We start from the raw sequence: 16,202 nt of genomic DNA, 5'->3' as shown, positions 1-16,202 counted from the left end.
TCGAGAACCGCGGGACGTCCCCGATATTATCGTCCCTTTTTCCGTTCTTACCTCTGGCGGCGCCCCTCCGCTGGCACCCCAGTCGATACCCACCTTGCCAACGTGTTGGCGATCTATTAACCACTTCGGGCACGTTTCTTTCTTTCTCTGTAATTTCGAACGGTCTCTTTGAGTCTCTCCTAAGAGTCTAAATGGTAAATACATCAAGGAATATTCATTCACATATTTCTTTATTAAATTTACAAGAAACTAGAAACTGAATATATCACATGTATATTAATGTACATATATTATACATGGCATACGCATTTTACGGGCCAATTATTTTTACATTTATTTACATTTCATGAATTATTTACTTTAACATAAAATAATTTTGTACTTGACGTGCGTTTTATGTCAAACAATGCATAGTAACAATTAATTGAATCACATTTCTCAGCAGTCTTCCACGAGCAATCTCCGTTGACTCGGATCCGGAGTCCGACGGATCCCAACGTCCCATACGCATCCCCACGATGACATCGATCCGAAGACATTGCGAAGGAAGACTATCTGAGGGAGGATCTGGCCAGAACGTTGCTGACACAAGGAGTTTCGTCGCACGGGGTCGAAGAAAAGAAAGCGGTTTGTTGTCGGCTTTAACCGCGAGATTCACGGTTAAAGCCCACGAACGGTGGACGTCGTCCATGATCCCCTTTATCCAATCCGTGAGGATCCGCGGGGCGTTAAGGGAGAGAGAGCATCGTAACTGTGTGTGCGTCGCGCTAAGTCGGTCAGTTCGGATCAGCCGAGCGAGAGGATCACAATACCCCGCCGCCAACCGCGAGCGGGTGCACATCCATCTCCGCTCGCGTTTACCCGCACGCTTCTCCCTTCGTGAAAATTAGTTGCGCGAGAAATCCATGCTAATGTCGGCTAATCGGCCGTAATCAGCCGTGAGAACCGACGACTGTGTCAGCGGCGGGTGTCGACTGTCGGTGCGTTCGTGGAAGATCGCGTTGGAAAGGGAGAGATCTTTCCTCGAGACCGTCTGCGATCCGATCGCGACGATTGACGCGCGATCAAGCGGACTCGTGCTGAAAGCGAATCGCGTCTCCACGGAAAACAGTCTATTTTCGCAGATTGACAGGTTCAGATGTGAGTGGATCGTCGTGCTCTAATTCCTTAAAGGCGCATTGTGACCGTGTGCTGGCTTACTTTGTGAACTTAAACGAACCAAAACGGATCCCTGAGCGTTCAAAATAAAGTTATTGATTTGTCATGTGCGTGGTTTTAACCTATTTTTAAAAAATATCACGCATCGTTTGACAAGTTTACGCAAATAGATATTAAGCATATTCCTTACAACGGAAACATTACTATACATTGTAGTAGACATATTGAAAGTATATTGTCATAAATACAATTTTATTTTATTTTAGAAATAGTAATTGAAAATGCTTTTGACATGAATTATAACCGTTACACATCGAATTATAAACGAGAAGTTCCATCATTGATTTGAGCGTTTCCTAATTTAGGGACGAGCAAGAGGCTGAGGAGCAACCAAGCGAAGCCGCTCACGATGAACCTTACGATCCTTACTTGCATCGTGTCACTGATAAACCAGTGTCGTACGTTTACATTGCCCTCGAGCTATTTGTCTAATGTTAATCCTTATTGACACAATATCTGCAAGATTCTCGCGCAATGCAATTAGTTAACCATACGATTTTCTCAATCCTTCCTCAATCGTTTTCCCTCTTTGCATCTATCTTTTCAATTCCGATAGCATTTGCGATATGAAATTTCATATAATTATATTTTCTTCCTTCAGAGATTTCGGTTCTTTGGCAAATCTGATAAAGAGCGCGGTTGGAACGGGCCTCTTCGCTATGCCGAATGCGTTTGCCGGCGTCGGGCTCTTCATGGGCATCGTCGGCACGATGCTTATGGGACTGTTGATAACCGGGTCTCTTCAACTGCTCGTTAGAATCCATCATTTGATGTGCATCCGTCTGAAGAAACCCATCTTGGTGTACGACAACGTGGTGGTCGCCGCTTTAACCACGGGTGCACGAAAACCGTGGCTCTCTGCGCGCGCTGCAACGTTCGTAATTTCACTAATCACGTTATTTCACGTTGAGTACTTTTACGACATAATAAAATGCATACTGCGAGCGATTAATTAGATAATTTCGTTCAACGACGAATCAAAGCGCGATAATCAGATGTAATTATAAAAGAAAGCACTTTAAAATATAATCTCACGCAGTGAACGCAGTAAATTAATATTTACATTGCATGTATAACATTTCTACGTGATAACGAAATAGAGAATATTTTTTCTGACTCAACTGAATATATGAATATTTTTTGGAGACAATCATTTCTTCGTTATAGATTTATTGTTGATTCTACGATACTATTATGCTACATTGGGATCGGTTCGGTTTACATTGTGTTCATTGCCGGCACGATCCAACAATGCGTGGACACCGAAAAAGTCATCGCTCAAAGCTACTACGCTCTCATATTGTTTCCTTTTCTCTTTATAATGAACATCGCAAAGAACCTTGCAGCCATCGCACCGATCTCTGTCGCCGGCAATGTTCTATTTGCAAGTGCGGGAATTATCGGCATCGTTTACGCGCTAAAAGACGGTATTGGCGATACGTGGGTGACGATTGGATTGGACTTCAGCTTGTATGCGAAGTTTGCCGGCATGGTCTTCTTCAGCATGTGTTCACCAGGTTTGGTAAGTGCCTAAATATCCAATAAATAAAATGCATTTAAATTCTCCGTAATCAAGATTAATTTTAGTCTTGATGAAAGTTCATTGTGCAATCTTGTTCTTGGCAAAAACTGCGTGATAATGACGATTCCAAATATGTCGTTTGCGTCCTTTAGATATTGGCGATAGAGCACAGCATGGAAAAGCCCTGGAATTACCCAAAAGCCTGTGGAATATTAAACTGGGGCATGACAACCATTGTTTTCGTACACATTTTCGTTGGAGCTATTGGTTACTTGAAGTGGGGGCCAGAGGCGCTCGGCAATTTTATCCTCAATCACGAGGAAACTGACGCGTAATGTCAGCTCATTAAATTCTATAAAGACCTCGCAAACAAATACGTGACAAATTTGCATCATGTTTCACGATCGATGTATTAACTTATTTTTACGGAATATCATTTAGATAGAACTTGTTTTGACAGAATTGATATTCAAAGTACACAAAACCGAGATGTTTAATATCAAAAACTAAAAAATCGTAAGAAGCTTATAGTTATTTAATTATTGGAAAAAAGCAATTGTAAGATCACTCGGAAAATATCATCACATATTTAAACTCAATGTTTCTGAAAAATATTCTTTATATTAATCATTTAGACCAACGATCGTGGCGTTGTTAATGCAAGCGCTGGCAATCTACTTCTCGTATGGCTTGCAATGTTACATGCCCATTACGATTCTCAAGTTCAGTTACGCCATACCGGCCATCGAGAGTGGCGCTTGGAAAGGAACCCCGTTTCTCTGGGATTTGATCATCCGTTTCTTCATCACCTTCATCACGTGTAAATGACAATTCCTTTTCAATTCTCTCTCGCGTGCGCGTACGCTCCCGTCTCTCGCGTATTTTCTTAACGTAAACTTGAGCAAGTCCGATAGACCGCGGCGGATTGAATCTCCCTTTGTTCTGTAGCGACCAACTTTGCGGAATCGATCAATTCGTCGGATTATAGTCTCCGCTTCGGACCCAGATATTACCAAACTTTAGGAATCCACTTCTCTCGTGGAATTCCATATAGATGCTCAATTTTGTCAAAGTCTCTTTCGGTCAGATTGTTCTGTGAAACCACTGTCGTCGATGCTCACTACGCTATCACTTTAATTTCATCTCATTACGCTAATCAACACGCTTTCATGTTTAATCGCCACTACCTGTGAATTAAAATTATTCGATATAAAACAAAATCTCTTTATATTTTGTAGGTATTTTCGCATTGGCAGTTCCGAGACTCGATCTGTTTATCGGCTTGGTCGGCAGCATATGCATATCCACTTTGTCCACGATAATACCATGTATCATATACATACTTGTGCATTATGGGGATTTTGGAAAGTTTAAGTGGAGACTGATTCTGGGTGTCACTATGTTCTCCATCGCTTTCATCGTGACAGTTTGTGCCATCGTGACTAATCTTACGCTACTTGTGGAATTTTTTACACACGGGTACATTATTATTATGATCTTTAATATCTAATGTATAAGGATAGTCACATTAAAATCAGTATTTTACAATTATAATCTTATAATATACGAATTACGTATTCATATTCACACTTGAATACGGAGGAAACAATGAGACAATCTGTTTTACCTTTTTCAGGCACTGAAGCCTGAAAATAAAGCTGGAGCGGCGCGCGGTGGTGTTATTATCTTAATCTAATCTCCGTTCGTAGTCCGCAGCCCGATAAAAATACCGGAGGCGCGTCTCACGGCGTTTTCCACTTTTGTCTTCGGGCGCGGTTCTAAAGCCGCCACCGTTTACGCGCGATTCAGCCTAATCACGGCAACTGCGGCGGTTGGAAAAACCGCGAAAAAGGCGTGAAGCTCTCGTGACAAAAAGCGAGGAGAGAGCGGGAAAAAAGGAGGGAATACGTGCGGCGGGAGTAGAGGAGAGAAGAGAAGAGAAGAGAAGTGCGACGTATAATCGCGTCAGATCACCGAGGCGTCAATGGCTGTTGCCGGGCTTATCACGCACACACGTGGGGAACACCAGGAGCTAGAGAGAGAGAGAGGGGGGACACACGTGGAAACTGGCAGACACGTATCGACATGGCGAATGCACGGCCGTGTGGGTGCACGCGAAAGCCAGGGGAACGGCGTTGCGCAAACGTGAGGGTGAACGGGGACGCTCTTTCTTTCTTTCTCTCTCTCCCTCACCATCCACGGAAAAAGGAACCAAAGTGGCAACGACGACGGTGACGGCGGTGACGGCGACGGCGACGGCGAGAAGAGAGAGTCTCTGTACAGAGGGACGCGGAAGGGTGCTTTCATTGCACAGAGAGAGGACACAACCCCTTTTAGTGGCTACCGTCGTATCCCCGCCGCCCTCCCTGTGTCCTAACCTACCATGTCCCTCGCCGTCGCTCTTCGGGTGTCGTCCTCTCGTTTCTCTCTCTCTGTCTCTCTTTTGGATTCGCCCTTACAGACTGGCTCTGCTGCCTGGCCGCTCATCCGTTTGTCAGTTCAAGGTGGCTGCGTTCATTACCGGAGGATACACCGGGTGTGGTGTGAGAATCCACCGAACCCAGCGTCGGCTACCCTCGCCATGTGCTCGCCAGAGAGAGAAAACGTCCCGTTTAATAATTATACCGATGACGAGACGAGAACATCGTGGCGTTCAGCACGCGGTGCGAATTGGTGAGAACGCGAGCGCGGAATTTACCGAAAACATTGAAGATTCTTGGTGAAGAAAATTATTTAGAGATTTGAGAATCTGATCCTGCGCGCAGGAATCGATACAAATGTCGATTGATAACCGAGCAAGAGTCGATAACCAAATCTTTCTTCTGTATAAATTGAAAATAATATTAATATATAATATAATGTGTATGTAACGTATGATGAAATAGTTTCTTTTCTGATTACGCGCAGCGATTACGTGTAAATAACCAATCACCTGCATCTGCGGGTCTCCGCGTTTGCGTTGGCGATGATGGGGCGAGCTCGGCACAAGTCCGCGAGATTTCGCAGAAACTAACATGACGCACGGAGGAAAACCGCGTAGGAAGCGAAACGGTCGAAGGAGACGGATGGTAAGACAGGATAAGCAGATATTAACCGAGTTCAGTGGCGGTGACGGACGGACGAGCGGGTGGACGGGGGTGAACGGATACTGCGTAGCAACCAGAAGGGGTTTGCTCGCGGCTTTCCTTCCGCCATGGTCCTCCACCCTCTCGTGCGCAAGGAGGCTAAGGCGTAGGAGAGGAGGCGAGCGTCTTAGCTGGCGTCGCTTCTCAGTGTCGGAAACGGGGAACCGGGCTTCCCTTATCTCGAGTCTGCAAGACTGCCTCCGGTAATACCGTGCGCCGCTGGAAACCCTTACGAGCGACGAGAACCCCGTGAAATATCGCTAAACGGCTTGGTACCCCTTTCCTCCTTCACTTCGATCTTCCTCGAGCAACGATCATCTACTCCCATCTTTTCGAACACTTTGAGCGCGCTATCCCTCCGCGCGTGCATCGTCTGTATCCCCTTTCCGCGATATCTACTCTCGCCGGGCGAGATAACGCATATTGCGCCAATGACAATAGATATCACGCACCCTGTCAGCTGTCGATATTGGTCCTCTCTCGTTTAATGGCAAGCGAACATGTGCACTATTTTTTTCGTTTAATATTACGCGAACGTGAGAAGTTTTATTTTCTTGATAGGAAAAAGCTCTCACTTTTGTCGCCTTGTATCTTGAGGCGGAGTTCAATAAAATTCAATTTAACGATCAAATTTTCTGCAATAATGCTATGCCGCATTTGCGATAGCACAAAGTACTTCAACCCTTTACGTTGAAAACGTTTTAATTATCTTGGGTTTTTAATTAATTTAACTCAGTCTTTATTAACTATTTGTGATTTGTGATGCTTAGGATTCATCTTAGATTCCATCGAATTGCGAGTTTAGACTTTGGTACTGACGGGCATCTTCGTGCGGGACACGAGGACGGGCAACAAGAAAACGGTGCTGCCGAGGAAACGAACGGGCGCGCTTCATTATACGCGACGTCGACACGCTTCGTTTGCCCCCGGAAGTTGTGCTTCTGGAGGGACGATGTCGGCAGGGTAGGAAGGCCAAAGGGGATCGAGAGGACGAGATGCGAGGAGGAGGCAGAACAGAAGGGAGAGTGAGGTGTAAATGGGGAAACGGGGTGGAGGCTTGAATTAATACAATCACGCGGGGGTGGCTCACCACTCGCAGTCCGTGGCGAGAGAGGGTGAGAAGCAACGAGAGATAACCACCCCTTTGCTTGTCATCGAAATTATACGCTGCCGACACTCGACCTCGTTTACAGTGCCGACTTTCTCCCATCTTCCTTCGGCCTGTGCTCCGTCTTGTTCGTGTCTTCCCCTTGTCTTTCCGTCCCTTTTTCTCGCCGTGTGCGCCACATTTTCGGCATTCAAGGAATGCCTCCGTACATACGTCGGCACAACGGATTGAGTTTCTAGATGAGGGTCCAAGCATGCTTGGAACTGATTATCTGATGCGATTATATGTGATTACATGTCAGTTTTCACCAACAGCATATTACTGCCATTAATTTCGATTGTGTCAATTTCACAGCTTCAGTTATTTAAGCCTTTAAGGAATAATTGTCTTAAACAATAAGTAAGTAAACAAAAGGTCTGTTCTTTTTAGCTGTACTGCTGAACTAGTGCAATACGTTATGTGAGACAAGTATATTTTTTCTCACTCTAACTTATTGCACCAGTTCAGCAGTGCAGTTAAAAAGAACAGACCTAAAGTATGTTTTCATATATCTAATACTCATGTATTTTTTAACAAGTAACATATTTGTATATTAGACTAGAGAAGTTTCCAAGAATGATTACTTGATGCACTACGAAAAAAAACGGTGCGGCCAGCATATATCGACGGAGCATCGAAAATTATCGCGTTCACCTTGCGGAAAGCGATTCGTGAGCACAAAAGAAACATTTTATTCCCCGTGGGAGAGCGCGAAATCGGGTTACGGGGGTTTTTAATAAAATCAGGCGCCCGGCGAGGCGTGCCAAATGGAAATATGCACGTTCGGCCGAGAGACTTTGCGGGCGGGGTGAGGCCTGCCCCGTTTGTAAAACGGGAGTGCGACTCGATAACGATGGAATTCATCCATCCGTCCCGCCGTGCGGGGGTGGCACGCCACGACGTGGACAGAGAGCGAGGATAGAGATAGAGAGAAAAAGAGAGCATTTTTTTTCTTCCTTCATTTCCTTCCGCTCCCATGGGCCTGTATCGTAATCAAGAAGACGCGGAGCGAATTAGCAATTCGATCTCGCGCGAGATTTGCCGAGCGAGAGCCGCTCGGAGAAAATTTTCCGCGAGAGCGACGGTGCAGTGTAGCCCATATAATCTAAATATCCAGGAGATATCCTTAAATATATGATATATTAAATATCCAAATACGCGCGCGCTGTGACTTTCAAAGTTTTTCAATATTTTTCTTATCTGCAATATTTTCACTATTATCATTTGCAGATGTATAGAGCAAATATCTTAAATATATAATTGTTGTGTGAGTAAATCATGCATAAATATTGAGATAATATCGTACATCTCGTATTACGTACTATACATTTTTATGCGTCTACCAAATGAGTATTTATTTTTCTCATTTTACTCGAGAACTATATACATTTTTATCATAAACATTTTTCGTTAAAACTTTGGTATCAGCAATTTTATTTTATCTGACTGTTTCGAAGGGATAATTACAATCAAACAAGTCAACCACTTAGCTCAGCTTATTGGTAATACAACAGTAACTCGAGATTTGTAGCATTGTCGTAGCGGGTACTTCGATTGGATAAGGATTACAAGTTTCCAGTTTGAGAGTAACACCCTTCCGTTCGTGCAACGCGGTGAAAAGCGGTGGGGTTCGTTGCGCGTCGAACTGTGTCACGGTGAAACCGTGCGGAGTACACGGCGCGAAGTCGATAAACGTGACAAATGCGAGATATAGCTCGGACGACCAGCGGTACTGTAGGAGGAGTCAAAGTTACGCCGCGAACACTTACGGGGCGCCGTTCGTTTTATGGGGCTTCTTATCGGCCCGCTGCCAGACCATAAACGCATTTTCGATGTACATACAATGGCGCGTTTACGCGTAAGCTGTGTTTCTTTCTTCCTGCGGAGTAACTTGAGACAGAACGAGTAGACGGTACATCGCGTTACACGTGCATCCCTTGAGCGCATCGCGAAAGATGTCTTTTGTTGACGAAACGTAATATAAGGTGCTAAATGCATGTAAAATTTGGAAAATATTAAACAATGAAAATTTCATATTATATTATATTTATATTTTATTTAAATTCTCTTTATTAGACAAATTATAATATTTCATTGTTAGATCATTTAATTTATATTATCCCCGCTCCCTGTATATCGCGTATATAAAAGAGATTTTCATACATAAAATATCTTTTGTACAGTAATAAATACCGGCGATAGAAACGAGTATCCAAAATATATAAATATTATTAATAAATATATTTAAAATAGCCGGAAATTAGGAAAATGTTTGGGTATTATTAACAAATATTTTTGTTTCTCCGGTTAATCCGTCGTACAAAACGAAAAACGATACGTAGAGGCAAACATGGACAGCGCAGCAAGATCGGGCAATCCACGAAGAACGACTCCTGAAGATTAGATGCCCGTGCCGGAAACTCTCTCCGCTTAGCCTTTTTCTTTCGTCTATATAGAACCCGATCTTCGAGTTTCACGGAGCTCATCAGCCACCGACGCCGTTATCCTCTCGCGTTCCTCCACCCCAAACATTCTCTCCCTAGACATCACGGCTGTCTTATCAGCAACCTGCAGGTTATCACTGGCGGTCGAAGGTTATGAATTAAAAGACGAAAAAAAGCTGGAGGAGGGATAACAACCGCCATCGTACTGCCGTCATCCCGGTTTCGAGAGTAGATCGCGATAGAAAGAGAGAGAGAGAGGAGAAAAAAGAGAGAGAGGGTGGGGAGGAAGAGAGAAAGAGAAAGAGAGAGACGAAGAGAGCCGTCTGTCGTCTTGTATATCTACCCTCGTACGGTGGAAATTTCGCTACGGGGGTGATTTTCTGCGGGGGATGGCCAGCCCCGTCCCCGCTTTAAACCTGATTGGATGCAGAGTTATCTCGCGCTGCGTTACTTCCGGATGATTGGTCGCTGCGGTCGTCATGACTACCTCACCGCCGCCACCGCCGCCGCCACCCACGCGAGCCACCTCCGCGCGCAACTTCCTCCCCCGCTGCCACCCCCGATCTCCGCGCCCTCGTCATATCCCCCGTCTCGCTTCTTGTTAAGTGCGACTTCGTCGCTCTCGCTCCTCGTTCGCCTGTAGACTCGGATAACGGGAGTACGCGTGTGTGCATGCACGTGTGTGCCAACGCAATCCTGCTCTCCGCGTATCTCCGCGTTCCCTCGTGGAATCGCGCGTGCGGAGGATATCCTTTGCGGCCGCTCCGCGGGATACGCGAGCAGACATGTGTTTTCGAGAAGCTTCGATTGTGTAAATCTTTGCAATAGCACAATATATTCTTGGAGAAAACTAAAATTTTTTATGGGCTATCTGTATCGATATCCCATGTATCGATTCCGGCCCACGCTATGTCTCTGCAATGTTTCTGCTTCGGATTTAGATAAAAATGTTTGATGAAACGTTAAATAGTTGGATTCTACATTCGGTATTTTCTCACACTTAATAATTCCCGAAAAAGATAAAATAATCGAGAGTTACTCTTCTGCTTAAGGGAGAAACTCCCCCTCGCGCATAAATGTTGAGGAATTAATTTCCTCTCAATTTTTTACAGCTGACGAAGCTTGAGGCGAGGAAATATAGAAAACATTAAGCGATCATGAGGTCTTGCTCGGAAGAGAGAGGAAATTCGTTCCGTTTGGGATTTCATCCACTGAAGATTCCTCGGAGATTCATCGTCGATGCAAAACCGCGTTCGACCTACGCGTGAAAAGTAAGCACGGCGCGGGGGAATCGCGCGCGGACCATTGAGCATCACAGCGTGGCCTGTAATTTGGCGCGCGGATTAATGGCGCGTACGCTTGCCGGATCGACGTTCTCGCTCCTCGCAACATCGTTCGGCATGCTAATAACAGCGTTCACGGCGTCCACGCCGGCAACCGTTCGCGAATCTCTCGCCACGGCAGTTACGTCGAAAGCAAAATTGACGATGGCCGTGATCCGATGGCCCGGCGCAAACGTCCAGCGAATTCGGTGCACGGAATAACGAGACACTCGTTCTCGGACGATAAATCTCGTTCTTCCGACGAATGACCAGCATGCGACAAATTTTGTCCATTATTCGACACTCTTCTGCGCCCTGTATTCACGTATCCTTTATTATCGTGGGTGCGATAAGAAAGAAATGTCTTGTTACGCAATTAATTTTATTTTTGTTCGCAATGTGGAAGAAGGGAATTTTAACATTTCAGAGTCTCGATTTTATCACAATGCTATTTACTTAAAATTGATGAACCGAGGTATTCACATAACTGAATTATTCGCTGCTTTCTCGTATTCTTCTTTAACGCTTCAGAAGCTTTTTAGAGTAGAAAATTGTAAAAGCGACTTTTCGCGGAATTATGTGCGAAAATTTCGAATGGTGGCAGCGAAACGCGAGCAGACCAAGTGTGAATCCGTGAGGATTAACATGATGACATGTATGTTTGCAACCGACGACGGACGTTGGCTCGGATGGCGGGGACTCAGTGGCAAAAACAAATTCCGTGGGAGGGACGGTGCGACGAGCTCGATAATCGTCGCGAATCGAGCGTGGATAATGACGAGAGAGAGGACCCCGAACGATAAATCTCGGCGGAACGACGTGTCCGACAGACAATGGGTCGCGATGGGCGTGACTCTGGCGGGGCCCGTTCGTTCTCGTTTCCATCGCGCCTCGCGATGGAGATGTCAGGCTTTTGTGCGATTCGTTGCGGACCGCTGTCTACTTGGGCGTTCGGCTCGTGTGAGTCGAACCGGACGTGTTTGTCGCGATTATGCGCGCACGATACGTGTTACGCGCGGCTACGATGACTGTTTCTTCATTGTAGCTGACGGGAGATCTCGAGAGCGGAACGAATGCGATCTACGCGCTGACGGGCGAGATCGATGATGACTCGTTTCGAGAACAATCCGCGATCGAATCGTCGCCTGGCAGATCCCCTTCAGGAAAATTATTTTCTTCGTCAATCTCTTGTGAAATTCAAAGATTTGAAAACCCCAAGATTGTTAAAGAGTTCATAGATGAATGGAGTTCATTTAATCGCGATTAAAAAGCGATCCTTGAGAATAACAGGCATGGAAAATTGTAGACATTTTCTGTCCGCAATACTCTTTTACGCGACATTAAAGATATCCTTGCGCGCATATCTCTTACACGCACGTTCACCGCACACGAGAATGTCACGCTGCTCGATCTCATTAATGTCCGTCGAGTCACGAACTCGATCAACGATCGGTTATAGTTAGTGATCGAACATGCATCGTATCACCATTACATTTATTTGCTTCGACACCTTCCTCGCTGGCACGATTCTGTCATTCCTATGAAAAGTTACTCTCGTAATACGACTTATCGCGCGCACATCTGACGACTAAAAATCAAAAAGTTTACATATCTAATTTTGTCAATACTCGTTAATTTTCTTCAAAGAATTCTATGCTATCAATAAGATATGAATGAAACGTTGTGAAGATTAATCAGAAAAATAGATAAATGTCAAAATAAAATTATATTCTTGAACATCGAGCGATACTACAATACCCTTATTTATTGTCGTGCAAAGGTGGACTCAGCCGCATGCAATCTCAACCCCCTACGATATGTCTCGTTCGTGGAGTAACTTTTTCGATGACGTTTACGATTATCGAACGGTTTAACAGGGAAATGGATAGGAGCGCGCGAGCGAAAACGAGGAATTTGTCGTCGAGGGGGCGAGCCACCCAGAAGCGTAATATTACGCCGGGAACCCATAAAGGCTTTGCTGCTTACGACGAGACGGACGATGGACGGATCTCTCTTGTGGAGCGAGTCATAGGCATCCCGGGGCACAAAAAAGTTTGCCGTAGAGTATTGGATGACCCATCGTCGACCGGTCATGCGCCAGACCGATCGAGATACTTTATACGAAGCTACGATATTTTCCAAGCAGGCGACAGACGACGGACGATGGGAAATGGACCACCGTGAAGCGGTGATTGAAACACTATGTCTCGTGCAGGCTGATAATGATTGGAAAACGCTTCACATAAATGCATAAAAATGTTTCTAATAGTTTAGATATAATTAGATAGAAATGCAGATAGACAAATTTACTTAAATTCTGATGGGATTTAACAATCTAAGAGTAACAAACAAAATGTTGTGATGTGCTTATAAAGCTATTAATTAGTTTTATTCAAATAATTTATTTAATATTTATGCATTATATTTCAAAAATATCAAACATTCAAAATTGTTATCGGACAAATTATCTCGTCACGGCGCGGTGTTAAAATTTGTTGCCCTACACTAGAGCTACACAGAAAGTATCATCCAAAAAGTAACTAAAAAACTAAAATGTACCTATATTTAGGTACATTTTACCGGTACACAAGAAATTGTACCTAGGTATAGGTACCAGAAAAAAAGTACCTCGGTACAGTAACTAGGTACGTAAATTTGTACCTAGTTACAGTGCCTAGATACTGCACAACGCTGTTAGTACTAACGAATAATTTAATAACAAATTACTTGCTTAGAAACAAAAACAGATGCGCTTAAGATCTTCCTTTCGCGCGGTACAACGTTATTCTTGCCACCTTGCGGCGCATCTTACGGCGCGCTTTATTCGCCGCCCGGCTGAACAGAATCAAACGTGGCGAAGGTAAAGAGCCGATATAAATCCTGAAGCTCTCCTTTTCGCCTTCCTTCCGTAGAGAGCGCGAGCTCAACGAAGCTAATTATATCGCGCAAGGACTCGAGTAGTTAGCACTGTCTCTAATTGCATTTCCCGTTTCTTCGCGCGCGCGTTGCGGGCGCGCGCGTGCTTTGAAATTAAATTACTGCACATCGGAAGACAGGTGGTTCCCGCTTTTTCTCTTCCTTCTTTGTTCGCGCCAAGGGTGGAAGGGCCGTACGTTGCCGTTCGTTTGAGGCCCTTCATTTCGCATTACGTTGCCGCGTGCGTTTGCCAGCGCACTCGACGACACGCGCACACTCGCGTCGGTTATCCCTTCTGCAAGGACGACGACGACGACGACGGATGAGGATGAGGACGGCGATGAGGAGAGCGACGCATTTATACGCTTACAGACTTGGGACTCGAGTGTGAGACTTGGACGCAACGCATCTGCGGTTACCCAAGAACACCCCGCGGTGAGTATCGTGGAAATAGGCGGAGAACTTTATGTAGGCACTCTTAATCCCTTCGCACGCTGCGAAGGGTGCGGAGACACGTTTGGTAACGCGATTTCGAGTGGAGCCCGGGATTTTAAATCCGGAACTTACCCATTCAAAGACACCCCCTCAAGCTCTCTCTCTCTTTCTCTCTCATTGTCTCTCGCTCTCTCTTTCTCTCTTTTCCTTTCTCCCGGCTCGTCCCTCTCGTTTCGCGTGTTTCACAGGGTAATTCTCAAGCTCGAACGTTTGAGACGTGTTTGGAGCTGTTCTCGTTTACTGTAAACCTGTGTTTATTACGCAAGCTTCTGTCTTTTTAATGACTTACAAATATATAATTTTTTTAAAAAGTTTTTATTAAGGAAAATATATGTGTGTGCATATACTTATTCCCAAATACAAAGTAAGCAAAAATTTGCATTTGTTTAGTAGTATAATATATAGTTATAAGCCATGGGATATTTATGCGCATGTAAACGATGGTTACACGCGTATCTTTATGTACGTTTAATCCCATTTTATCATCCGTAAGCTCCGAGAGTCATCTGCGCATGCAGTTGCACAAAAAAAGAACTATCCTATCTATAATAAGGGACGGCTTAATATCCCTCGAGGAGGGGTACTCGATTTTAATCCTCCCTTATCCCACGCGTTTTCTATCTCTCTCCCTCCCCGCCGCCACCCAATCCGCGGACAATAGTCCTTTTTACTCTTTCGCATCGCGAGTCGAGTCTTTTGTCACTCTCGACACGAATCCCACAACAGTGACCGAAAGTCTTTATTGTGATTTCTCGCGCGACACATCCGCCCCCTTGCTCTCGCGCGCGATCCCTCTTCAGGTTTATGTGGGAAAACTCTCGACGACGATTCCTTGGATCTTGAAAGCGGTCGAATAACTCTCGCAATGCTCACAAGGCTCTTGTGACACAGGTGGTGGGTGCTATTGGCTTTTTGGCTACTCGCGTCGTCTTCCCACAATAGCTCACGTCTCTCCTGCGTGACACCGCGCAGTCTCCCGCACGCAATGAAACGGATAATGGGACGCAATCTTCGCTGCGTTAAACATCCTGCAGGATTCTGAAAACAAATGCAAACAAACTTTTTAACTGTATTGGTTTAATTACATAATCATATTTTAAAAGAGAGAAAAGAGCACAAAACACGTTTGTTCTATATTTTCGTATTTTCGCAATTTTTACAGAGAACAGATATTAATAATAGAATAAAATAAAATAAAATAAAATAATAGAATAAAATAGAAAAAGATAGATACAGAGGGTGATTCATCCGTGTTTTCGCGAAAAGTACTATACCGAGCATAACGAAATTTCTAAAGAGCAGCATAAAATGAAGCGCAGGCAACTACACGCGCTAATAGTCCCCGGCATCGGCATATAGGAGGATGATCGATACGTAGCCCGGGAAAACGCGCGTTCCAACATCCAGGGCCTTCGCATACCGTCCGTAGGGCAGCATCACGCAGAATGCTCTGTGGCATCTGGCCGAGAGTGCGAGCCAGGCATTGTGATTCGTGCATAGTTCGCATTTCGTCAGTACATTTTCGGACCTCCGCTCTCTGACCAGGAACATGATTAGTGTGCGCACACTTGACCTGGCCGACCCATTGTGCCAGGGGGGGAGAGAGAAACACTATTATACCGATACTACCGTGTACTCGGAGATCCCATTATTCGACGCCCCCGGAATACGCACGGGGCACTGTCGTGTTCTCCAGCTTTATTACGGTTTTTTCAACAACCCTCGGACATACGCGTACATGTGTGTTTGACTATGCAAAATTGTCGGAAACGCACGTTGAGCCCTGCGAGATTTATGTGAGGACATTTTAGGGGAAAGACTCGTATGTATAACGAGTACGAGTTGTACAGGGAACTCGGGGGACAATCGCAAAACAAGAAACAAGACTAAGTGCAAAATAAGTTAAACACATATATGGTAATTCCGGGATAGATGGCCATAATTATTATGGGATAATTTCGCTATTGACCGCACAACTATCTTATTGCTTAATCTATGGTGAACTTTCATTGT

At 44.9% G+C, this 16,202-nt stretch overlaps 1 protein-coding gene across 1 annotated transcript; it reads left to right on the top strand.

The window, feature by feature from the left end:
- Positions 1-213: 213 nt before the first annotated feature.
- On the top strand, positions 214-12,515 carry LOC105279145 (proton-coupled amino acid transporter-like protein CG1139). The gene is made up of 8 exons (XM_026967850.1): positions 214-1,140; positions 1,524-1,616; positions 1,820-2,092; positions 2,386-2,740; positions 2,893-3,071; positions 3,376-3,560; positions 3,979-5,808; positions 10,569-12,515. Coding segments are annotated over exons 1-7 (1,359 nt in total). The 5' UTR covers positions 214-1,138; the 3' UTR covers positions 4,251-5,808; positions 10,569-12,515.
- The last annotated feature ends 3,687 nt before the right edge of the window (positions 12,516-16,202 follow it).

The sequence above is a fragment of the Ooceraea biroi genome, chromosome 2, assembly GCF_003672135.1.
Source record: "Ooceraea biroi isolate clonal line C1 chromosome 2, Obir_v5.4, whole genome shotgun sequence".
NCBI classification, from domain to species: Eukaryota; Metazoa; Arthropoda; class Insecta; order Hymenoptera; family Formicidae; genus Ooceraea; species Ooceraea biroi.
The sequence above is the reverse complement of the archived record's forward strand: the minus strand, read 5'-3'. Positions and strand labels throughout refer to the sequence as shown.